Genomic DNA, 23552 nt, shown 5'->3' on the forward strand with positions numbered 1-23552 from the left:
GCGTCAGCTGGGACTTCTTGGCTTCTTGTCAGGAGAGAGGATCATCAGGATGCAACCCTCGAGTGCACTGAAGACCTGGGCATCTCGCTGTTGATGCGTCCTTCGACAGCCCCTGTATCCGTACCAAGACAACGCCACAGGCTTTGCCACGAGAGTGCGGGGGTATGGGCGAGAAGCAAACGCATCTGTCAGTTTGTCGAGAACCCAAGCGTTTGGTGCGGCGGCGCGTAGTGTCTTGCTTTTAGATTCTTGTATGAAACGAGTCCGGACCAGACGTCTCCCTCGAATGCGGTGCGAGTCATTCGTAAGAATTGTTCAGCCAAGGTGTGATTACACGGATTCGTGCATTTTCTTCACTATCGTCCGTTGTTGGCTTCGCACGTATTCATCAGCAAGAAAATGTAGCCGGCTAATTTGACAGGCTGCCTGCCGTGTACTGTAGTGTTCCATTTCGGTTCGTGGCGATGCGACGGCGCGGTACTGATTCAACCGAAGCCAAGGGCGACAACGAGCTGGCGATGTCGCCGATTGGAAGAACCACAAAACGCAACGAGAAGGGGTGGTGGAAATGGGAGGTCACATAGCCCCAATTCGAGTGGTGGAGGGCCCGTAATATATGACTTCTGGATGCCTGCGGCCCTCAACAAGAATGCGGGATTGAGCTCCGAGTCCGTAAACGACAGGTCGATGAGGGTCTTTTGTTCGGTCGCTGGCCTAGATTGGGGTTCTTTTAGGAAATTCTGAGTTGACGGCAATCTTGTGGTTCATGATCTTCAAACGAGATGGGTGCGACGCCATGAAGCTTGCGTATTGATGAGCTGATGATGAGTCATCAGGCCCCGAGCCGGATCTTGTCGACTTACATGGAAAGGCCTCGCCACTGTCTTTGCGTGTTTCCTCTCGCGCGAGGGTGAAGATGTTGGAACATGGAAGTGGGTGGAAGAAACGCAGGTTGTAGAGGTGAAGCGAAGGTTTCACACACCGTATAGTTACCAAAAGGTAACCGATGGAAGACACCCTCCGAACAGCAGGAGGGAGCTCCAAGACGGGGAAAGTGCTGCCGATGAGGAGCAGGGCAGCTTGCCGTTTGTACACAGTGCGTTTGCGACGCTTCCCACCAAGGAAAGTTCGTCCGAAAGGGAAGGATCGAAAAGGAACGAAGGTAAAAAAAAACAAAGCATTCTTTCAGGCCAAAACACCAAACTATTCTCACCAGTGCAAAAGAAGACAGTGATCGCGACGAGAAGCAAAAGATGATCAGTGGGAGGCTTGAACTCCCGGCCTTGGCATTACACAACATTTAAGGTGAAATATTAGTACCACGCTCTAACCAACTGAGCTAACCGACCAGTTAGCGTGCCTTGATTGGCTGATGGGTTATTGTAGCTAAACGTCATCCATACCGGTGAATCAATGCACGAAGACTCTCGTCTAAGTCCAGTCGCGATGTTCGCGACGAGAGGAATCACCTGCGAGGGAATGGGATGTTTGCATTTGAGTGAATCCAATTATGCGATCTATTTTCTTCATCAACCACGCAAAAGAGCAATGGCTGCCCACTCTCTAAACCTCTGGTATTTTTTTGCGTACAGAAATAAAACAAATATGAACATTTAATCTATCATGCCCAACCCCCCCCCAAACGCCCACTACATATGCCGCAATGCCCGCTATGCAAGTTCTAACAAATGGCACAAGTCTAAAAAGATGAACAAAAACAAGATGTGACAGGTGAAGAACACAGAAAAACAGTCGCGGCTCATGCTTCCCCCCAAGTCTATGAGTCGAAAATGGCGCCGTATGCCGGAATGCCTCTGCTCTCAAGACCATATACAACCTTTCTCGTCACTTTTTGATTCGAAATAATGACAACAGCTTCGCAAGGACCCATCTTCTTCTTGTTTGTAGTCGTCGTCGTCGTCGTCGTCGTCGCGGCAACACCCTCATTATGTGCGAGACCCAGAGCCTGGCGACGACTACTCTCCCAGATACGGTACGTGATCGCAACCAAGTCCGGTCGCCCCGTCTTCTTGGTGTCAATAATGACGGCGTCCGGGTCGGCCCGGTGGAGCGCATCGATGACGGCCTGTCCGTACGTCTCGGCCGGCCGTTGCGTCGACCAAATGATGCGCACGGGATGATCCGGTTTTTGCACGAAAAGACTCAGGCAAGGTCCGATTCCAGAGCCAGTAGCGATGACGATGCATGGCTCAAAGAGGCCTGCCACGCGGAGGACGCCGTATTGTGGGACGCCGCGGGTCCAGATCTTCTTCGGCGGGTTCTTGATGATCTTGTTGGTCCAGTCGCCAGCGTTGGAGACGAGAACGGAAAAGCCCTTCTTCCCGGCGTTAGAGAGACCCCCTGTCTGGGCCTTCTCAATGTCGGTGGATGGGGCGGCGGAGTTCGGGATCACGGCGAAGGCGTGGGTCTCGCGGAGGGGAGCGTCGGTGAGGCGGACAGCTTGGCCATAGTGGACGTCTGCGTAGTTGAAGTTGAGCTTGACGACGTGGTCCGACATGGCCTCGGCCTCGACATCGCGCAGGCGGAGACGCGTCCAAGGGTACGCGACCAGGAGGGTGATGACGATGAGCATCCAGAATGACGGGGTCAGAATGAGGGATACGGCGTAGGGGGTACTGGTCGTCGTGCTATCATCCGCGGCGAGCATCAGGACGAGGGCCCAGAAGAATACGATGACAGACCAACCCAGGAAGCGGTGGGTGCCCTCGAACCAATTGTGCAGAAGGACGCGGGCCCTGGGGTGTGCAAAACCGATGATGGCGGCGAGGAGGGCGCAGATGAGGTAGCTGTCGAGGAGGATGTAGGCTCGCACGGCGTTTGATGGGCTTTTGAGCTGCGCCGTGAGGACGACGAGAAAGGCGACGAACCAGAAGAAGGAGGCTACGCCGCAGCCGCTGTGGATGCCACCATATGAGTAGATTTTGGCAAACGTGCGGCGGACACGTAGGGGTGCCTTCGCAGATGGGAAGAGGACGAAGAGTTTGAAGAGTGCGTTGACGGTGTGCTCGTTGCGGATGAAGAGGGCGGCGAGGATGTTTGCCGAGACGGCCGTGGCGCAAGTTTGGGGAGTGAGCTGGATGCCTCCGACAAGGGAGCGGATGATGACGAATACGAGGGTTGCAATGTTGCCGAAGAAGGCGAGACTGAAGATACGTCTGTAAACGGAGCCGAAGTTCCAGCGCAGGTATCGGTAAGGACGATTGCCCTTCTTTGTTGGAACGGGGATCTCGTCTTCGTCGTCGTCGGTGTCGTCGACTGAACTACTCGAAGCGGGAGGAGTCGAGGGTTGAGAACGACCGCCATCGGTGACCACGAGAGTATGCGTTGATGAGTTACTGCTCGGCGGGAAGAAGACTTTAGTCGGAGGCGTCAAGGTGAGCTCGGGGCTGTTCTCGCTGCTGGTCTTGACTGGAAGGTCGTGTTGAGCATCTTCTACAACGGGCACTGGTAATGTGACTGAAGAAGACGTTGTGAAAGACATGGCTGATACAGGTTAAAGACAAGTAGCTAACATTACTGTCAGTGCCATCCGCCACCAACCTCGACAGCTCATCGATGTGACTTACGAAAGAGAACGAAAGAGTGGCCCTTCTACGTGGGTAGCAGATCCAAGTATATGAAATGCTACGACTGAGAGAGTGGCCAGTACGAGATAGATGACCCAAAGAAGGAACTCTTGCACAGAGATGGAGGCCCGTGTGGAATAAGGAATGGGGAGATCGAAAAAGAAAAGAGGGCGAGCGAGATAATCAGAGAGCACCACTAGATGATGAGGTTTGATACTTGAATGGCTGAAAGGAGACAACATCACGACTTGAGGGGGACTCGATGGTCTGATAAATACTCCCTTCGTGATCCTCAGGGAATGTCTCTATCAACCCTTCACATGCCTTGTATCCTTGATCCCACGTGCGCCATGACGGGGGCCATTCGACTACAATCGCATCCGAAATAGATACCCTCCGGCGCTGGGGTCTAGCCTCCCTCAAGGTGCTCAATTTGGATCATCGATGGTGGCATACGGTCGCCGTCGTCTCCGAGCCAGTCACGTGGGGTGGGATGGAAGGATTGAAGAGAATGCGGGCGGCGGCACGGTCAGCGGCATGGTTGCGTCCAAGGCCGATGTTCCCACGAGAGTGGATGCGGCCAAGCCGGGTGGCCGGGTCTCAAAATAGACGTGTTAAAGGAAAGTCAGATGTGGAAGTCCGCAGAGGACTTGGGATTGGCTGCGCAGACATTGAGTACTGCTTTTCTCTCTCCTCTGCTCAGCGACTGCTCTGCCCTTGGAACCGTGGCGCATCGAAGGGGATATCCTTAGTAACTAGTTGCATCATGGATGCAAGGCGTGGTCGAACTATGGTACCACGAGAAGCAAGGCTTAACTGTTGAAAGATGTGAGGCTTGCAGCTAGCGCAGCCTCACATAAGTCACAGGAGTCCCTTCACTGCGGCTTGATCCGAGATATCGGACACTTGTCAGATTGTCATATGGATATCATGCCACAAGTGTTGGCCTGGAATTGGAAGTACAGGATGATGGAGAATGGAAGAGATGAGCAGTCAACTCGGAGAGTAGAAAGCGGTTTGTTGTGCGCGCGATAGAGGGAAAAGGGCTGGAGACTTGTCCCCCATCTGGCCATTGTCCACCTTCTATCCGTCCTAAACGGGCGAGAATCAATCATATCTCGACTTTCCCAGGATCCTCGACACGAAAAGGAGGTCCAACTGAGCTGAGGTGAATGCTGTGCTGGAATGCTAACTGAAGACCCAAGACAACGTTTGTCGGAATTTGGACTTCCGGGGACACTCACTCGACCGTTTGTTTTCGTGAGCCCAAAGGTGAACACACCGAGGCCGTCGAAACAGGCTCAATGGCCGAGAGTCAGCCTGTCAAAAGTGGATGCGTGTCTCGCCCCAAAGTTGTCATCACGGGAGCTAAGCTTGACTTGCACCTGCTCGACCGAGCCGAGGAATGGGTGATGTCGACCCTGACTCCGATTATCTCCCGCCCTTGGCTACCGTGGGTGTGCGGGTGCGTAACGTGAGTGAAGACGTACGAACCGTGGGCTTGGCCCCATCCCACCACGCCTTCGCTCGCACGGCAGACACCGAGATAGAGAGCCAGGCCCAGGAAGCTGATCCCGGCCGCATGAGGATTCGCGCTAGTTCCCTTCTCGAAGTTGTGGCTGGGAGCACTGGCATGGAGAATTCGGTGGGCGGTAGGTGGCATATCTCTTCGATGATGAGAGGGCTGGCTTGGTTCGCGGCGCCTTTTTCTTGGAGGAGGGGATGTGGCACGTAGAACGCCAGGCCACTGGGAAATCTTCAACGTCGCATAGCAAGTCGCATGTGGATGGACGCTGAAGAGCTGCACCGACAATCAACTCGTTGGCCCCAGTGACAAGGCGAACTAGTGGCATCCTGTCGCTCGGATTCCAGCTGATGGCCAAGGTGAACCAGTGTCTCACTGGGGAAGAGGAAAAGCAAAGATAGAACCACCCGAATCAAGGAAAATGCGATGAACGGAGCGAACGAAAAGTTGCCGGGGAAAGGGAGGCCAGAGTAGGGCGTAGAGACTTGACTCCTCTTTCGGAAAAGCGTCTCTCTCTCCATGCGGCGCTTGAGGCTTCCGCCAGACGGAGACCTAGTTACGTGACATTGGCTGCATTGATGGCGGAACCCTAAAGTGCTCTGTTCAGTGGCACGGTGACAGGCGCTGGCGCGGTGCCATTTGGAGGAGCCGCCGAGTGGTTTGACGCGACACGGCACGGCGGTCATGCTGACGGGCAGGTATTTTGAGCACACCGCGGCTATTGGCTGTCGAATCGGGAAATCTGACTACTGACTAGGTGAGTAGATCGTAGATGGATGACTTACGTCGCGTCTACCGGGCCCAAGGCCTCAGGGCCGCAAGGGGTTGCCGAATCTGCACGTCCGAGGCGTGAACCAGCCACTTGGCGATGGAGCAAGGGAGGGAGGAAACAGAACGCCTCATTTTCCGCCTGTCGCCTGGCGAGGAGGAACATGTCGGCGGCATTATCGAACGTCGCTTATCGTCATTGACCGATACCGTCTTGCCCTACTGCGCAGTCGAGTGCGACACGACCCGGATCAGCGTTCGTGAACTGGACCCAGGCGTGAATGCCCCGGGGAAGTTGAGTCATGAGTGCCGGCTGGGATGACTGCGGTGACTTGGCTGAGTCAATGGTCCACAACCGAGAATTCCACGCGGAGCCCCCTCCGGACGATCAGCGCTGATCAATCATTGATCAGAGTCGAACTTGAGTCGGGCATCTCTCTTGGGCCGCAAATCCCCACCCGGTTGCTGGCTTCGACGGGTGCCCCTGTCGATTATTGGAAATGCTGCCGTTTCCGAGGTGATTCTCATTCAACTTTTTTTCTGTTGAAATGGTGATGCCAGATGGTTCGATCGGTGCCAGGATGGAAAAGACATGGATGGTGAAATGATGCGCAGATGTGAACATGGGGGATGTCTTGACGGGATGACGGGAGCCCAGAGGTCGGGTATCGGTACGTATCGCACCGCCGCGGGAAAATTAGCCCCCGAAGCGCCGCTGCTATTCTGGGTAAAATCTCTACCGAGCCAAAGACCTCATTGGACCAGCGCACGAGAGTCGTACCTGACGGCGTCTCTCTTCTCATCACTCAAAATCCTTCCCGCAGTTTTCTTTCTTTTTTGGACGAGATTCTCGATCTCGAGCCAACCGCCTTCTCGGATCTGATTTTGGGGTTGAACAAAATGTCATGTAAACCCAAAAACTTCTCCAAATAGTCGTCAGCAATGACCCTTCACCATACATTAGCTCAGTAAGCTGCGATGCTACGCCATGATGCTCGTGCCGCCCCCTTGCCTTGACTGCTGACTTGATCATTCAAATTTGAGGTTCATCCCCTCTTGAAGAAACGCCGCAGCCTAATGTTGCAAAATGTCAGCCATCACAAGGCTACCATAGCCTTCTCGAAGGATTTAGGCACTTCGGCCCTTGATTCCTTTTAGGTCTCCGCAGTATAGTGGCTTCACTCCTTGTTCGCCCGTGTCCGAAGCCTCGCTGCAAAGTGCAAGATGACCTGCTAAGTAGTCTGTACTATTTGTGTATTTCATCTGCTACTGTAGCCTGCCGGTAATCTTATTTATCCATCTTCCTCATTATCTCGTGTCAAATCATTCACCATCATTAATATTACGCGAGTTATCATATTTCAACATTCAGATGCTATCCGTCTCATAGTAAGGATCATCCGGTAAGTAGGGGAACTTGCGAACAACTACATCACCCTTGTAAGTCCACAAGTCAGCCTGCGTAGGCTCGTAGTCAAGCGCGCATGTGTCTGTCTCGGCGTTGAAGGTCAAGACATCCGTCGTGGTGCCGTTGGAGTAGTTGATGCGAACCATGTTGACCGTCTCCACGTTCGGACCAATATCGAAGTAGTTGGCAGGCATCTGTGATAGGGTAAGTACGTGCTCAAATTCTCACTCGATGAAGCCAGTTGGACTTACGAATTGGATTCCGGAATGAGCTGTGGTGAAGACGGTGGTGGGAAGATCACCCTGGTCATCGGGTCAGTACCCGTCTAAGGCAGGTGGCTAAAGATATGGTGACTTACAGTGTGAGGAACGTGGTGCATGCCTAGGTTGAGCCACATGACAAGATCAGTCTGGTTGAGGCTCTCGCCATCAAAGAAGGCATCAAAGTTGATCGGCGGGTTCTCGGTGTCCTGGTTGTTGTACGGGTGACTGCTGCGCGGCTCCGTGTCCTTGCGCTTCGACACCATGATGTCGTTACCTGCCCACTTTGCCGAGTTCTTGAGAATGTTTGAGTCCTTGACAGTCAAATGCGCGGCACCGGTGTATGGTAAGATGCGGTAGGCGCGGTACTCGCCGTGCTTGTTCTTGACATCCTGGTTGAGGACGAAGAGCTGATCCTGGTTGTTGTAGCTCCAGTCGAAGCGGCCCTGGTCCTCGTTCTCGATGAACTCGCGCTCCACCTTCATGGTATTGAACGCTTTACCCTTGGACCACGGGTAGACTTGCGTTGTCGGGACCTGGTGCATGCGCTGGACCGTGTTGTCAGTACCAAAGATGTCAAAGTCAGCCTTGAAATTGACGACATGGTCGTGCATGCTGCCAGACAGCTGGTCGTGGATCTTGAAGCCGTAACCGTCGTTCTCAGCGTAGAATGCAGCTTGGATATAGCCGGAGGCACGGACTTCGACCGCGACACTGCCGTCGAGGAAGAAGCTGTAGCTGAACATGTAGTCGTAGTTTCCAACGGTTGAGACGGAGCGGATGGTGAAGTACACGTTCTTCGTGGCCGTGACGTACTCTTGCGATGAGTGGCGCGCCATGGGGTAGTCGGCGTCGAACTCGAACATGCAGATGCTGTTCAGGTGAGTGTGGGTGGATTCAGAAACATAGAAAGATGAGTTGAGATAGGTCGCATAGGAGGGGCAGTCGTAGCCCTTGAGTAGTTCAAAGGCAAAGGGACCGAATCCGTAGTACGTGTCGAGGTATGCCACGTGAGACTGGGTGGGATCGCTCCCTATCAAATTGTCAGTTAGCCATTCGCAAAAGGTTTGGGGCTAGATCTTACCAGCATAGTGAGCCAACGCCTCCTGAAGACCCAGCTCATACAAGATTCTCTGTCCCTTGTAGCGGATGTCGTAAAGAGCCATGCCGGTGTCTCTGTTGAATCCAACGTAGAACGACCATCCCATCCACTCAACATACTTCCTCCCAGCATCGACAGAGTATCTAGCACCTTGGGGAGCAACGGCAGTCGGGGGAGCCATAGTGTCCATGGGGAGTATCTGACCTTGCTGATCGGTAGCTGACCAGTCGCCCGCAAAGTTGCCGCCGAGCTTCTCGACATTACCACCCCAGTACGCAGTGCGGAACTCCTCTGTGGTCTCGTAGAAGACGCCGTTGTAGTACCATCCCTCCAAGATCCACTTGGAAGGATCGCGGCCGGTAACGTCAGACATGAAGAACAGTCCCATGGGCATCATCGAGCCGACATCAAAGATGGAGTCGGGAATGCTCCAGAAGGTGTCCCATCGCTGAATGCGGCCATCATCTTGGTAGTAAGGATCAATACCCCAGATCTCCAAGGTGTCGTTCTCGAGTCCAAGGGCAGTTGCGTTCCAAAGGTTTTTCGTGATGTCGGCGATGCTCTTGCTGACATCGTAGAGCCATTCTTGCATAGCATCGTCGTCGGCATCCAGGTTTCGCACACGGCCACTCGTCTTGCGTGTGTAAGGGTAATCCAGTCGCTCCCACTTAGTGGTGCCATTGGTGACTGGCAATGGGCCGACTAGGATATCCTGATATTCAGGCTCCTCGGTTGCGCGGAAGTCAAGTAAGACGTGGGCATATCGAGCTGGAGCATGGCCACTACCATCGATGTATGCCAGAGCATCTGACTTGTTTGGCTGCATAAGTTCGACCAAGACACTATTCTCATCAGTGTCAAGATCGCGTTGAAGTGAGACTTTCATGACTTCACTTACATCGTGTTATCCCACGAGGTAGCGTTGTCACTAAGAGTAAGGTTCAGCTCTTTCTGTGCGAAGAGCCATTCCGTGACACCAGCAGCCTCTGGGCCCGTCAACCCGCTCCAAATGTTGTCCTTGGGGGCATCAATGTCCATCGGATCGTGAACCACGCAGTCTACTGGCTCACTGCCATTGCTGGTGTGACGCTTGTTCATGGACTGGCTGAGAGCTTTCCTGCCGTGCCCTTTGGCCCTCTGTTGAGCCCATGACGTCTTGGGAAGGCCATGAACTTGAGGAATCAAGTCTGAGCCTAGCAGAAGCAGTGCTCCCAGGCCAAAGGCGCGAGTTACTGAAGTGAAGCCCATGTTGTCCTAGATCTCAATGGACACTGAGGGATTCAGAGAGGCGTAAGGATCTTTCACAAACCCGTCCGCTCAACTATGGTGGATCTTGGCGGGTTTTATGGACAGCTTAAAGATGGCTGAAGCTCTGGTGGAACCTTGAGTCTCTAGTGATGTTGCACCTGAGTAACTTGACTCAGCCATTTTAAACCTACTACTACCCCGACACCGGTGATAAGATTGCATCGATGGGCAATCGTGGACTTGTTCATTAGACCATCAACTGACAGCAACATTCGAATAATCTGCAGAATGCAAGCTAAACCACTCTCAGTATGTGAAAGCGCCGCTAGAGATTCGAAGGGAAGGCAGAAACGAGGGAGCCTTATTCGAACAGCCAGGTCCAGAGGATTGGATGGCTCCAGAAGCCCAGAGGAATTCGATTTCCTGGGGCAGGGTAGCTACACAGTAGCTATCATTGCCTTGATGACTTTTGAGCAACATTGAAAGTATCCTATCATGTCGGGGATGAGCTGCTCAAGCGAGAAATAATCGCTCAAGAGCTGCAGAACGTGGCGCCCATGTCTCGACGGTATGCGAGCGAGCCAGGGCAGGGGCTCGATGATATTGCGGGCCGCGGCCTACGGACAGAACTGCTTGCCGTTCATCCCGTGGGGCTGTATGTAATACAGCGGCGTGATATTGTTTGCTTCCTCCGGCCTCAGTCTTGGCAATTGCTTCAACGTTCAGATGGTGCATCAAGATGGGTCGGCGTAGTCGGGTCACTCGGGCCAACGGCGTCGGGCCCGTAGCTTTGGGGCGGGGGTAGCTGTCGATAACGCCAGTCCAAATTCGTCAGTCGAATCCGAGATTGTGCTGATAGGACAGTAAATGGGAATTGAATGGCATATCGACAATCGAAGTCGCCATCACGGCGGTAATTAACTGGTGATTTCTTATCTCGAAGTCCAGTTATGCGGAGTCATGGGCAAGGCATTCCTAGCTCTAAGAGGAGGTTCAGGGATGCATTCAAGGTGGGGCTGACCCAACGTCTGTGAGCATTGTGCGGGGGAGTTGAGGTTCTCGAGCTTTGACATCGCCGGTTCAATTCTCGAGTTCTGCTACCAGTACTTGAATCGGAGTACTGTCGTCGGGTCGTGAAGAGCCTCAGGAAGCTCCTTCTTACAATTGGTACGATGAAGGATGGAAGACCGTTGCAGGAACATTGAAGTTTTCAGCCGCATTATGCCGTTGGTGTTGCGAGCTTATCTCTCGTGCGCGTGTCAAGATCAGCTCCGGCAGGCAAGGCAGGATAGTTTATCCGTATTCAGAATGAGAACTCCAGTCGCAACGAAATACAGATCGACGTAATGGATGGTTGGGGTGAAGACCCATCTATCGATAAGCTTAGCTTTGCGTTCATCCAGTAAGTCTGAGCGAAAACAAACTTACTTGCTTACCAACGAACGGTTGAAGACGACGAACTGCCGTTAGTAAAGACTGGGGTCCTCCGTAGAACGGCCCCCACTTCCCACTTCCCGCGCCGGGATGTTGGCAGATGGATCACTGATAAGCCTGCATGGTTGATAGTCGGATAGTAAACCAAATGAGCCGGGCTTTGGCGATTTGCGAAACAAGCTCCGACTAATTCCATAACAGTGCATGTTGAATGCAAAAGCCCTGGTGCTGTCTGCCGCCCCCGGCCACGTTCAGCGGTCTGACGTAGGCTGGCGTGGGGAGAAATCGATGGTCGAGCAACGAAGAGCTGGGGAAGTCCGGCTGACCACATATGCGCTACCGCCAGATTTGGCAGTTTGATAGACCATTTCTGGGGTCTTTGCTATCTTCAACTTTCAACTTCGCGCGTGAGCTCCGACTTCGGTGTCAGCGGATTGATGAGGAAAGATGCAGAGAAATGTTATTGTCGGGTCTTTCGCTGGTTGTGCCCATATCCATGATGACGGAATGATCACGGCCAAGCTGGGCTTCGAAATCTGGCCATCACAAGGATAACTTAGGACTCGTTGCAATACCTTCAGGGGCATCTAGAATTTCCAGCATAACAAGAGCCTTACCGAGGTCAGCTAAGAAATAAATGGGGGGTGTTCGTCTCGTCTTTGTTTACCTTGATGTCTGCTTGGTCCAACATCGGGAAATCGGCAACTGCCGTTGCCATGTGTGTAGTTCCATGGTGATGAGTTATTCACAGAGAAAAGGACAATGCGTCTTGTTGGTGGCGCATCGGAGTTTTGGGCATACAGCATCTTTATTTGGAGAATATGGTTATTCTCAACTGAGACCCAGGGAAATATTAGTCCTCATGTCTTCACCCTGCCTAGCTGTAAGGGCTGATAGTCACTCTATCCGGCGACTGAGGTGCGTTTCAGCGGGCGTTTGAAAGTATCACATGGGTTGGCTGGGCCAATAGATAGCTGACTTGACGGTCCAGCGGGCGTTTCGCTCACAAGACCCGAATTGTATGCCCGTCAATGTTGAAGTGGGAGAACTTTCCCGGTATCCTGCCTGCATGCGGATTGGCGCACCATATTCCCGACAAGCCTTAGACGGATTCAAAGACCTGTGTTTTGGCGGAAGGCAGAAGTAGTTTGAAGTTGCCCGAGTTGCTCGTATGCTTGTGGTGAATCGACATATCTAAGGTAGAGTAGCCCAAAGTAGACCTAGCCGAAAGACCTGGTGATTGACTCCAGAGTGAGTTCCGCAAGCTAATGCCCTCAACTTGAAAGCCTACTGAAGCAGGCAGTTAACTTATCTCTTGATTTAAAGCAGAAATGATGCCGGGAAAAGGTCAAGTTGATTCTCAGATTGACATAAAAAAGGAAGGTAATCCGACCATCTCAGTGAGATCGAAGGCAAGCCAGTCAGCAAAGGAATAAATGATGTAACTCTCCCACCTATGTATTAATACAAAAATGAAACGGACAAAAAGATATCGTCAATCGCTGACGGGAATTGAGCCCGACGTGGCTGGTTTGAGTTAGTTTAGTGTTGGTGACATGTGTCTGAGACAGTGTATGCTTACGGGTCGAACCCACAACCTTGAGATTAAGAGTCTCACGCTCTACCGATTGAGCTAGCCGGGCAGACAAGGCTGACATTGGCTGGTTGATGGGAAGACCGAGAATGGGAGAGGTTAAATTTCGAATATAGAAAATTGGTACGATTTGGTGCGATGGGGACGACAAAATTTGCATGCCCCGAAGTAAACTCCACTCGAAGGCTCCGGGTCGGCTCCGAACGAGATCCAGTCCGCTCCCGGTATGTGGCCTTGGCAGCTCAGTCACTCATAAATGTTAGAAGAACCAAGACTCTTGATGAGTGAAATAGGGCTCTGGCTCTGTCTTATGCAAACTCATCCCACTAGCCAGGGCTTGCCTTTTCCTCTTGATTGCGCCCTCGAGCATAAAAGTTTCCACAACTCTGTCACCTGTGGAGCCAGCCACAAAGCAGCTTGAATCAAGAATGACACAGGATTGCTGCATTGTCAGGGAGTTTCGTAGTCAAAATAGACTCTCCCAATCACTTCCCAGTGGCTGTGCCTTTCCATGTCGCACGTTGGGCTCGACTTTCACACGGACCCCTGTCAAGGTTGTCACTTGCGAGTTAGCGATGACTTCCACCTCTATCCACTCATGTCTAAATATGTATCTCGAACGAGAAGTCGAATTGCTCTCTGAATTTGAGTTTTCCATTTTTTTCACTATGAATTCTAGGTTCTGGGTTGTCAGGAGAGACTCGAGACATGGGTTTCGTAAATTAGGTTGAGGTAGCTATGCCTCTAATATCACATAAGTAGGCCTCTAGCTAATTGTGCGAGCCGACGCCAAGGCCAAGTTGGCTTGCTTATATTCTTCTTGGATAAATCCACATCAGAAGGCAGTTGAAAGCACCGATTGCTACCTGCGCTTGATTGAAGGATGCTTTGTGGCGACATGGAAAGCGTATGTGAAATGACTCGCAAGATGCTCGCCGGAATCCTTCACTTCCAGCTTCAAATCGACGGCTGCGTGGGAAAATACGCAGTACATCTCCTAGCCATGAACGATGGCAGCAAAGTGCAACAGACTGTAGAGTCAATATCACGAAACTAGTGGCTGATAACCATTCGGTGTTTTTGGATAATACTGGCTGGGTTTCTAACCAGCCTCCAATTTAACTATCCAATTGCGCCGGGCAACTCTTCCGCAATTCTTCTTCACAATGATGTGCTCTACCCCTTCGGGCCCCCTCCCGCCCTTGGGTTCGCTACATCCCATGCGTTGTGGGCTGCATTGCGTCCAAAAGGGCTTAGAGCGACCCCGCATGCTGAGCACGTCAGTGTGTTTCGGTGGGAAAACTGGGGCTTCCGGGGCATATTATCCTCGGTCTCTTCCGGGTTCCGCATCCCGGTCCGCCGTCGAGTCTTGTCAACGAAGTTTCGATGAGCGAACCTCGCGGCGGGTAGATTTCTTCTTCAAACTTACGACCTGAAAGACGGAGGAGACCGAGACACAATGCCCAGCCCCAGTTCGGTCGCCGAATCTGAAGCAGCACCGCTACCCAGGCCCCGGTGCTTGACGTGTAAGCGCCGAAAGGTAAAGCATTCTCTCTGTGGCTCCCCGTTCCCCGCCTCCACACATAATGGGTAAGCATACTGACACAGCTTAGGTCAAATGCACCGGGGGGCCCGAGCCGTGTGAGAACTGTCGTCGACTTAGACTCGGCTGTACGTTCAATTACTCAGAGATCAACCAGTCACCAGATGTCCCAAATCCACAAGGACTTTTAGCCCCGGCAGACACTCTAACCGAAGCCGGGACCAGACGCCGGCGCATCGCGGCTGCATGCACGGAGTGTCGCGTCCAGAAAGCCAAGTGCTCCGGTCACCGCCCGCAATGCTTCCACTGCAATCGGAGGAACCTATCATGTGTATACCCATCATCGGCATCAAGGCGCAAGAGTCGACATATTAGTGGACACCAGCAACAGTCTGCTTCTCCAGAATCGAGCAGCACTTTCAGCCAGAGCGCCTCCTACGAGGCAGATTCTACACTGCACCAACAGTACGGCGTGGGCAGGATGTCTCTGAACACGGCCCTAGACCACACGCTCCTCAGTACGGACGTGATCCGCCAGCATCTTGAGGTGTATTTTGACCACGTTTATCCAATAGGCCACGATTTCTTTCATCGGCCATCCGTAATGGAAGAATTCTACGCCGGAAAGCTTCCGCCAATACTCTGCACATCAATATGCGCGACCGCAGCAATGTTCGTCTCTCGCTCACGCGAGTCTCGAGTCCTGTCCGTTCAGTGGGCCAAAGAAGTAGACGCCTACATCTTTGGCAACCTCAACGTTTTCAAAGTGCTCAATATTCAGCTGCTAATCCTCTCCATGTTTCAAAACTTCGCCTACAGGCAGTTTGGCAAGATGTGGCTGCTTATCAGCATGGCCGCGAGGTTAGCAGTGTCATTTCAGCTCAACGACGAGAAACCGGCGTCTGACAACGGGACCACAGCTGCACTAATCAAGCGCGAGTGCGAGCGGCGTCTGGTGTGGCATGTATGGAGCATGGACAAGATGCTCTCGGCAGGTCTGGATGAGTTCACCTCGTTGCCAGATCGGTGGATGAGGATTTCGTTGCCAAATTCGGAGCATGCGTTTTGTCATGGGCTGATGAAGCCGACGGGCAGGCTTAGTGATGGGGTAGAAGCGCTTGCATCTCATGAAGCTGGTCCTAATGCCTACTTGATAATGCTCTTACCGCTTCGCTGTGAGATACTGCGGTATGCTTTTGAAAACCTTTCCCCACTCGTCATTGTAACGACACTGACATACACAGATTGACAAAGAGAATTGTTTTAGACAGCCACTCAGACCATTCCCCAGCCGCAGTCTCCAAAGCAGTCACAACCATGATAGACCTACGAGACCGACTGAGGCTCTTCCTCAAGAACACACCAAAACACCTTCAACTCAGCGAACTCAACATGTTTTCCCACTCAACCACATCAGAGTTCTCGTCCTACCTGACACTCAACTCATGGTACCTCCAGTGTGCCTGCGATCTCTTCCGCGTCGCACTCCCAGCTGCGTATAGGGAGAGCGCATCGCCGAAATTCCTCGCGAGCGCCCCGCCAGACTTTGTATCTGAGTGGCGCGCTCTCGCGGTATCACACGCTCTCCGACAGGCGAGATTGTGGGAGCATCTCCAGAATCTTCGAGCCAGGGGCGCCCTGCAGTCAAAGCAGACGCGTATTCCCCTCCGACTAGGGTATGGCAGCATGGTGCATCAGTGCACCAAAACTATCCTGACAGCAAGACGGTGCAAGCTCTACGACGATCTAGTTGACCCGATAACCGGCGATACAGCAGTGCTCAATGATGAGGCAGTGGAGGCTTTATGCCATAGCAACATCGCCTTGCTGGACGACATGGCCAAGATCGCCCCCATCATTGCGGTGCTACAGCAAGACGTGGAAAAGATGGTTGAAGCCGACAAAGACAAAAGACAGAACGACGCAGAGACGCAAGAGCTCGCCCCAGTTAGTAGTGAGGTCCAGCGGAACAACTTGCTGAGCAGATACCACCCACTTTCCCAGAGCTTCGACAGCAATGCCAAGACAGCCGACGAAGTCGCGCTTCAACACTCCGATCCTCCCCAACCGCCGTCAATTCTTCAGACTTCAGAAACGTCGGATTTGACGATGCCGGACTCTGTCGACATCTATCCGGCTTCTCTAGCTAGCGCCGCTAATCTCAATGACATTGGTTCCAGCCTGGATGGACCGCTTACTTGGTCTGGCTTTGCAGAGAACCAACTGGCGCCAGATTACTTTGTAGCTCCCTCGCAATTCGATATGAGCGGTGAGCTAAGCTGGTTTCTATCAGGCTACATGGATCCGGATCCCGCCAATGTTTGACGAAGCGAAGACGTGGAAATAGCGGACTGGGTTGGAATTTGGAAGATATATGTACATTTCGGATTGAGTAGACCTAGATGCCATATAATAAATATTCAACAACGGAGAAACCTACTTGGAACTATAAGACTTTCGCGGAACTACGAACTAGGCTGAAGCTGTCCAGCCCAAGCACGCAAGACGGGGCCGAGATGATGTTTCGAAGAACAAGTGGGTCTCTACCGCATCTCGCCGGATCTCGCTCACACCACCTTGGGGAACATCTGACCCCTTGACAACGCCGCATCCGCCGAGATCCGCTGACACGAACCATCTGCAAGCAGTTTGCAACTCACTTCTCCAGACTTTCCATGCATTTCAATACTCCACCACGACCACTAGTCACGAATCCCATGTCCCTGGCTTCGGTCACTGTCAGCGTCACGGCATGGCGACATACCTCGACGTCTTATTAGTGTAGCAAAGGCTCGAGTATGTAACCACCATATAACTCTCGCTCCCGCCCCAAGCCCGAAACCACGATGAACGAACTAGCTCCCTGAACCTATTTGAGCTCATTCTCGACGAGCATCATCAGCAATTATGGGGCTCAAATCGATTACACAGCACTTCAACAAGAGACTCTTCGCCTCCGTATTCCTCATCGCCGTGTCGCAGTTCAACTATGGCTTCGACAACCAGGCCTTCACCTCGACGCAGGCCATGGATGCCTTTGAGCGGCAATTTGGCGAGTACGACGACACGACGAGGCAGTGGAAGATTCCGACATACTTTTTGTCGTTGCTGAATAGTCTGAACTACATTGGCTTTGCTGCCGGTACGTTCATGCTCTGGAAACTTGAAGCTCGGGTGCTGGAGGGCGACTTGCAGGTCGTGGTCACTAACACGATATTTCAGGTCTTGTGGTCGGCAGTCTAAACAGCGCACGCTTCGGCCGTCGAACGACGATGATCGTTATGAGTGTCTACGCCCTGATTAGTGCCACAGTGGTGGTTATATCCACAACGAAGGAACAAATTCTCGTAGGCAGAATTCTCAACTGTATGACAGACCTACCTGAAGCAACTGAGCAATCATTGACAGACTCCAGATGTCTACGTCGGATTTGAACTAGCTGTTGTGCCCGTGTACCAGTCAGAGATCGTCCCTGCTCCTGTTCGAGGAATGGTTGTTGGAACATACCAACTCTCCATTGGTGTACGCACAACTCTATAAGACCCCCCCTATTCCGTTAGGCGATTGCTAATCTGCAGATTGTAGCTTGGCGGACTTGTTATCAACTCTATCTGCCGCGGAACCTCAAACTTTCAAGATAGCCGTGCTTACAGGATTCCCTTCGGTCTCTTTTACGTCATTCCATCAATCGTATTAGCTTTGATCTGGTTCATTCCAGAGGTAAACACGTCCCAACGCTCTCATCCTTCAACATTGGTAGACTAACTCTTCTAACCCCTGATTAGTCTCCCCGCTGGCTCCTCCTCCGAGACCGCGTGGATGAAGCTAGAAAGTCCCACCATCTCCTCCGCGAAGGAACCATGTCCGAAGAAGATATCGCCCACGAGTTTGCCAAGATTCAACAATCTCTCCTCGATGAACCCGAACAAGGTCGAACGAAAGAGCTCTTCCAGGGCGTGAACCGCAAGCGCACTGCCATCGCCGTCGGCATGTCTTTCTTCCAGCAGGCGACGGGTCAGGCTTTTGCGTCGCAGTATGGAGCCGTCTGGGTCAAGTCGCTCGGCACACTGAACCCGTTTGACGTCACCTTGGGGTCGTCAGCCCTGACGACGGGGTTGATTATTACCTGCCTTTTCTTAACGGATCGGGTTGGACGACGGTAAGTGAGATCCTGTTCCCTGCAATTAGTGGTTGAAAGATATTCGACGTCAAGATGAGTGGGACTGACTTTACTTCAAGCAAAATTCTACTTGTTGGTGCTACGGTTCAGGCAGTTGCACTTTACACAATGGCCGGCCTCGGCGTGCCAAAGCCTGTACCAAATGCCAATAAGTCAGGCATGGTCGGCATGCTCCTCCTATGTAAGGACAATACCAAACCCACGCTAACGATGAGTATACTTGACTAAACTTTACTACAGTCGGCGCCGGCTTCGGTCTCGGATGGGGCCCCCTAACCTACGTAGTCGTAACCGAAGTCCCAGCCCTCCGCCTCCGCGACCGCTCTCAACGCGTCTCTTCCCTCGTCAACATCTTCATGAACTTCCTTGTCAACTTCACCCTGCCCTATCTCCTCAACGCGCCCTACGCCGCGCTACAGAGCAAGGTCGGTTTCATCTTCGGCAGCATCGCAGTCTGCTCCGCGCTATTTGTCTTCTTCTGCGTGCCAGAGTGTAAGGGGAGGAGTCTGGAGGAGATTGATCGCATGTTTCACGACGGCGTGCCGGTGAGGCACTTTGGAGACTATCCGAGATCCGAGATTCAGGTCAGCACGGTCAAGGTCGTTGATGAGGAAGAGGCTGGTGATCAGCATACTACGCTAGAGGAGGTCAAGTAAAGGTCGAAGACAGGAATTGAGAATCAGGATGAATTGGAAAGCCCACCGGCAGCCCTTGACTCGGCAATTCGAGTCGGGACCTTCGAGTCGGGACCATGGATTCGAGGGCATTGAAAGTCCTTCTCGCATGAAAATATCCATTTTCTGAGTCCAGTTTGACATCTGTGCAGCGCGTTCAAGGTTTCTGTTTCCCGACAATTCTGCTTGCTACTGTAGAACATATGTTCGACCCCACGTGTACCCCATGGTGTACCCCACGGCATCTTTTTCCGTTAACACCGAATCAAAGTTTGATAGCGTGTCGTTCATCCTTTTGGTGACACAAATCATCCCACATTACTTTCCGCCAAACCTTGCATATTGGATCATCACCAAACCCTCCCCAGCACCTCAGACTCCTTGACTCGGCGCTTAAGCTGCCGACGGCAAAGTTGTGATTGGGCAATATCTTGTTAGCTTGGCATCCAGGCACGCCGCACGATACGGGCCCTCCCGCCCCCTTTACCACATATCTGGCTCGACATGGCTGTTATTGTTGGCATTGAGCAGAGCCGCCTTGGACTGGACTTTGGCCTGGGTTCAGACGGTTTTTGGATCCGCTCTCTGCGAGATTGACGTCCATGACGATATAGCTTCGGCCCACATGCAATTGGGCAAGCATCATGTGTCTATTATCTCCAGCATAAACCTGCCAATAGGTTGTCGCAACGCATTGCCGCTGTGATCGGGGGATGGGCTTTCCGAATCCATTGATGCGTGTGCTTCGTTTCGTTTCGACATGCCACCGGATGCTCAGCCGACGAGCACGTGCTGTGAAGCCTATGCACCCGGGCCCTTGCATTGCTATGCCCAGTTCTCGGGACTGATTCCGATGTTACCCACGCTCCAGCGATCCAAGTCCATGTGGCCGTCCTCGTCACGCTCCTTCTCGTCGATGGGTCGTGCGAACTCAGTCAAGAACCGCAACATCCACCGATCCATGCGGTAGCTGGTGTTCATACTCTTGCGACATAGCTCATGGAACGTCTTGAGCCGTGCGAAGCATACCTCCAGTGCTGGCCAGTACGCTCTCAGAGCGACAAGGGTATTAAAATGACGCTCTAGTGTAGCACGGGCATTTGCAATCTCAGCTTCGTCCGTCTCGAACAACAGAGTGTGGATAAAGATTGAAGACGTGATGACAATGATATGCCCAAGCATATTGAACTTGGCGTCACAGCCAGGTGTTGTGTTCGCGAGATCGATGATGCGTGACATGGAAATAGCGTTCTCCTTGCATTTGCGCGCAAACATTTGTGCTGTTGGTGAAGCAGGAAAGCGTTGAACTTCGTCAAGATACTGGTAGTACAGCAGCTGGCTGTAGTGGTAGTGGCCAGTATGCACGGCAATGAAGATTCGCCCCAGGCCTTGAGAGGCGAAGGCATGGAGGTTACTCGGGGTATCGCGAAGATTATGGGGTAGAGCCACTTCCCAGGCTTCGAGCTCTTGTGACAGTTGAGACACGGTCTCGTCGATGTTAGTCACGTCAACATCGGATGTAAGACTCTTGATGGCATCATTGACCCTCATCAGAATACTGTTCAGCTTGATCATTTGAGCAATCAAAGAATCTTCGCGATTTGGCGAGAGAATGAAGTCAAAGTGGTTATTGTTTGCCCGGGTCATGTTGAGAAAAGTTGATTCGTTCATGGGTAATGGGACGTCCATTCGACGATCCATGAGGCGTGGAAGATTGACTCCGGTTGACGACCATACATCGATCATACAGAGTGACCAATACACTAAGAGAGTTAGTACTTGTACCGTGACGTGAATCCGAAGGCCGACTTCCTACCTCTGATGTGGATCTCTCTCTGCAGCGGATCTGGGGTCGGTAGGTTGGGTAGATCGAGATAGTTGGCTATCCTGCACGCTGCGGAGTAGAAGATGGTTTCTGCACCAGCCTCACCCTCTACGATAGAGTACGCGCCGAGTAACACGCATGCTTGTGCAGTGGTGAGTGAAACGTCACGCAAATTGAGCAGTAGATTTCCCTCATTGGCAAAAAGCTCGCCCCTCGACATTGGCGATATTCCGTTGAAGATTGGATTCGACGAGAACCGTGCTGAAAGTGCCATCATTCCGTAGACAAGCACCAGAGGGGCGGTTCCCTCGTGTAGATCCAGCATGAAGCTGGGCCTGTGGAAGAGGGAGTGGAGCTGGTCGTGAATATACTTAAAGTACAACTCCACAAGCTCGAAGCATAGCGCCTTGTCGGCAACAGCAGCGGAAGGAGTGATGCCTGGCGGACTGGCAAGAATGATCTCGGTGACTATCGGCGTCTTCGGTGTTGTGATAGATATGGGGCTGATAGGAGCCGCCTTAGGTTGGATGATAGTTCCAGCCCTCGAGCATGCAATGTTCTGGGCCGCACAGTAAGTGCACTGGCCGCCGCCGTTAGGAACTTCGCATTTCCGCCGTCGTGCGCTGTCATTCAGTCGGTGAGCGATGCGCCTCGAAGCCAATGAACGAAGGGGTCGGGGGAACGCCAGCAATCTTCAAGAGGGAGGAATCCGCAAACTGACTTACCGACACGCCGAGCACGCTGTAGAATACCTCATTGTTGAGCCTGGGGTGTCGGCTGTCCGTCAGTAGAATCCAATATTCCAAGTGGACTGCAGTCGATATTTGATGCCCTGTGCCTCGTCGTGATCTGTCTCATCCGATGATGTCGTTCTCTCGCCTGATCTGACAGGAAGCTGCGCGAAAGGGGACGTCGACGTTCGGCATGTGGCAATCAAATCAAAAAACGGCAAGTCACCTGCCACCTGCTTCCTTCCAAGTGCCTCCTTCCCCCGAGCCACAGCTGCAGCTACTGGGCCAGGAAGGCGCATCTTCCCCGCTTTCCCACAACGATTTCCCGGACCCCCAGTGGTTCGGCTAGCACAAACGCCCCTCATTTATGGGTCTTCTCCGCATCACAGACATCCGTCTGGGCCTTCCTATTTCCTGGTCTAACTCAGTTGGGCTAGCTCGGTAGTGGGCCGTTTGTGGGATTGCGGAGCGACGAGCCGATGATTTTCTGGCCGCTTTTTGAGGTCTCGTCGTTTTGTTCCTACTCTTCAATTTCCCCATGCTCCTGATCCTGAATTGGGAACAATACGATTCAATGCGACGCTCTTCATGCCTCCAATACCGCGCCTGCATAACTCTCCGGATCGAGGACCCGTGTTTTGTTGGTTTAAGTTGATGGAAACGGTCTCGGTGAATGCAACACTTCCAAACTTGGTCGTGTTTCCTATCCAATCAAACCCGCTCGCAACCTCAGTCCACCGCGGCGTAGTCGAAATGAGGGGCCTTTACTCGAAGCCTGCCTTCATCTCGGTACTAAAATGTTTGCTCCGAGCCCTGGAATAATCCTGGTGATCCGAAATGTCCGCCGATCGTTCCTGTCTGCCAGCACTTTATCGGCAGGTTGCTTGCAGTAGCCAGCTGAACATCGGCCCAAAGGGGATCCCACTTTATCGGAGTGCTTCGATATCTAGCCTTGTTTGGGACAAAGACACTGGACAGTCCCTCTCCGTCGTTTCCGAAGGGCCGATTTCCTTTCGAGTCTTGGCCAGACGGGAGCTCCCGCAGACTAATGGTCCTACTTGCCACGCGGAGAAGTCCCCAGAAAGCCGCTGCATTCGCCTTACATCTTTGAATACAACGGATGTCCAGATACCTCCGCCGATCGACGTATCAATCGTGAAATGTGTCCTGATCCTGTGCATATAGCCACGGCGCTCGGCCTGAGTTCGCCTGGGCTGATGTCTCATATGAAAGCGCTCACGACCCAAAGTACGGCGGCACTATGTCACTGCCTCTGATGATCGGATTCCAAACTCCATCAGTGCGAGGGCACTGGTGGAGAAAAGTACTGAGGTCATGAATATCTCATGTGCTGCCCCACCGTTCGTTTCGTATGCCGACATACAAGATTGATGGAGTATATCGCTTGTTTGGGAGCTTGCCAGACTACTGCACACATCAGTCACCCATCCTAGAGTTGCGAGTAGAAGTTTCAACTAACCTGCTAGAAGTAACTTGGCTCAGTCTCCGGCATTCTCTGCTCAACTCTTCTCCAAAATGTTCCTGAAGCCAGGAAACTAAAGGCGTGATGTCGCACGTCTTTCGAATTCATGCTTGGATCCGCGAATTTATCCAACTCGACTCGCCCGGGCACCTAGCAACGTCGGCGTGCTTTCTTGGTCTTTTTTTCGTGG

General features: G+C 52.6%; 5 protein-coding genes and 2 non-coding genes across 7 annotated transcripts; 2 read left to right on the forward strand and 5 right to left on the reverse strand.

The window, feature by feature from the left end:
- Positions 1–1254: 1254 nt before the first annotated feature.
- Positions 1255–1349, reverse strand: BDP55DRAFT_t28. The gene has a single exon. It is a non-coding gene; the product is annotated as a tRNA-Ile (tRNA).
- A 428-nt stretch (positions 1350–1777) lies between these two features.
- Positions 1778–3244, reverse strand: BDP55DRAFT_513577 (uncharacterized protein; the record flags this gene model as incomplete). The annotated part of the gene is made up of 1 exon (XM_060567733.1): positions 1778–3244. A coding segment is annotated over one exon (1467 nt), but the record flags the coding sequence as incomplete, so codon positions are not given.
- A 4004-nt stretch (positions 3245–7248) lies between these two features.
- Positions 7249–9898, reverse strand: BDP55DRAFT_539479 (copper amine oxidase; the record flags this gene model as incomplete). Its single annotated transcript, XM_060568033.1, has 5 exons — positions 7249–7482; positions 7540–7590; positions 7647–8581; positions 8633–9492; positions 9549–9898. The coding sequence occupies 5 exons, from the start codon at positions 9896–9898 to the stop codon at positions 7249–7251; spliced, it is 2430 nt and encodes an 809-aa protein (XP_060436417.1).
- Positions 9899–12907: 3009 nt separating this feature from the next.
- BDP55DRAFT_t27 lies at positions 12908–12970 on the reverse strand. Its single transcript has one exon. It is a non-coding gene; the product is annotated as a tRNA-Lys (tRNA).
- Positions 12971–14303: 1333 nt separating this feature from the next.
- BDP55DRAFT_139261 (uncharacterized protein) lies at positions 14304–16898 on the forward strand. The gene is made up of 3 exons (XM_060565548.1): positions 14304–14466; positions 14540–15657; positions 15714–16898. The coding sequence occupies exons 1-3, from the start codon at positions 14386–14388 to the stop codon at positions 16792–16794; spliced, it is 2280 nt and encodes a 759-aa protein (XP_060436418.1). The 5' UTR covers positions 14304–14385; the 3' UTR covers positions 16795–16898.
- A 235-nt stretch (positions 16899–17133) lies between these two features.
- BDP55DRAFT_599301 (sugar transporter) lies at positions 17134–19305 on the forward strand (the record flags this gene model as incomplete). The annotated part of the gene is made up of 7 exons (XM_060571032.1): positions 17134–17611; positions 17692–17835; positions 17885–17991; positions 18055–18189; positions 18255–18628; positions 18709–18830; positions 18890–19305. Exons 1-7 carry the CDS (start codon positions 17377–17379, stop codon positions 19303–19305), a joined length of 1533 nt encoding a protein of 510 aa, XP_060436419.1. The 5' UTR covers positions 17134–17376.
- An 843-nt stretch (positions 19306–20148) lies between these two features.
- Positions 20149–21905, reverse strand: BDP55DRAFT_626221 (fungal-specific transcription factor; the record flags this gene model as incomplete). Its single annotated transcript, XM_060571607.1, has 3 exons — positions 20149–21086; positions 21140–21840; positions 21874–21905. The coding sequence occupies 3 exons, from the start codon at positions 21903–21905 to the stop codon at positions 20149–20151; spliced, it is 1671 nt and encodes a 556-aa protein (XP_060436420.1).
- Between the last annotated feature and the right edge of the window lie 1647 nt (positions 21906–23552).

Source organism: Colletotrichum godetiae (assembly GCF_030913485.1).
Source record: "Colletotrichum godetiae strain CBS 193.32 chromosome Unknown BDP55scaffold_2, whole genome shotgun sequence".
NCBI classification, from domain to species: Eukaryota; Fungi; Ascomycota; class Sordariomycetes; order Glomerellales; family Glomerellaceae; genus Colletotrichum; species Colletotrichum godetiae.

Excerpts from the sequence above, each read along its gene's own strand:
- BDP55DRAFT_139261 (XM_060565548.1), top strand. The coding sequence starts at position 14,386 with ATGCCCAGCCCCAGTTCGGTCGCCGAATCTGAAGCAGCACCGCTACCC. Across the intron at positions 14,467-14,539 it reads TGACGTGTAAGCGCCGAAAG|GTCAAATGCACCGGGGGGCC; the intron begins GTAAAGCATTCT and ends GACACAGCTTAG. Across the intron at positions 15,658-15,713 it reads CTTCGCTGTGAGATACTGCG|ATTGACAAAGAGAATTGTTT; the intron begins GTATGCTTTTGA and ends TGACATACACAG.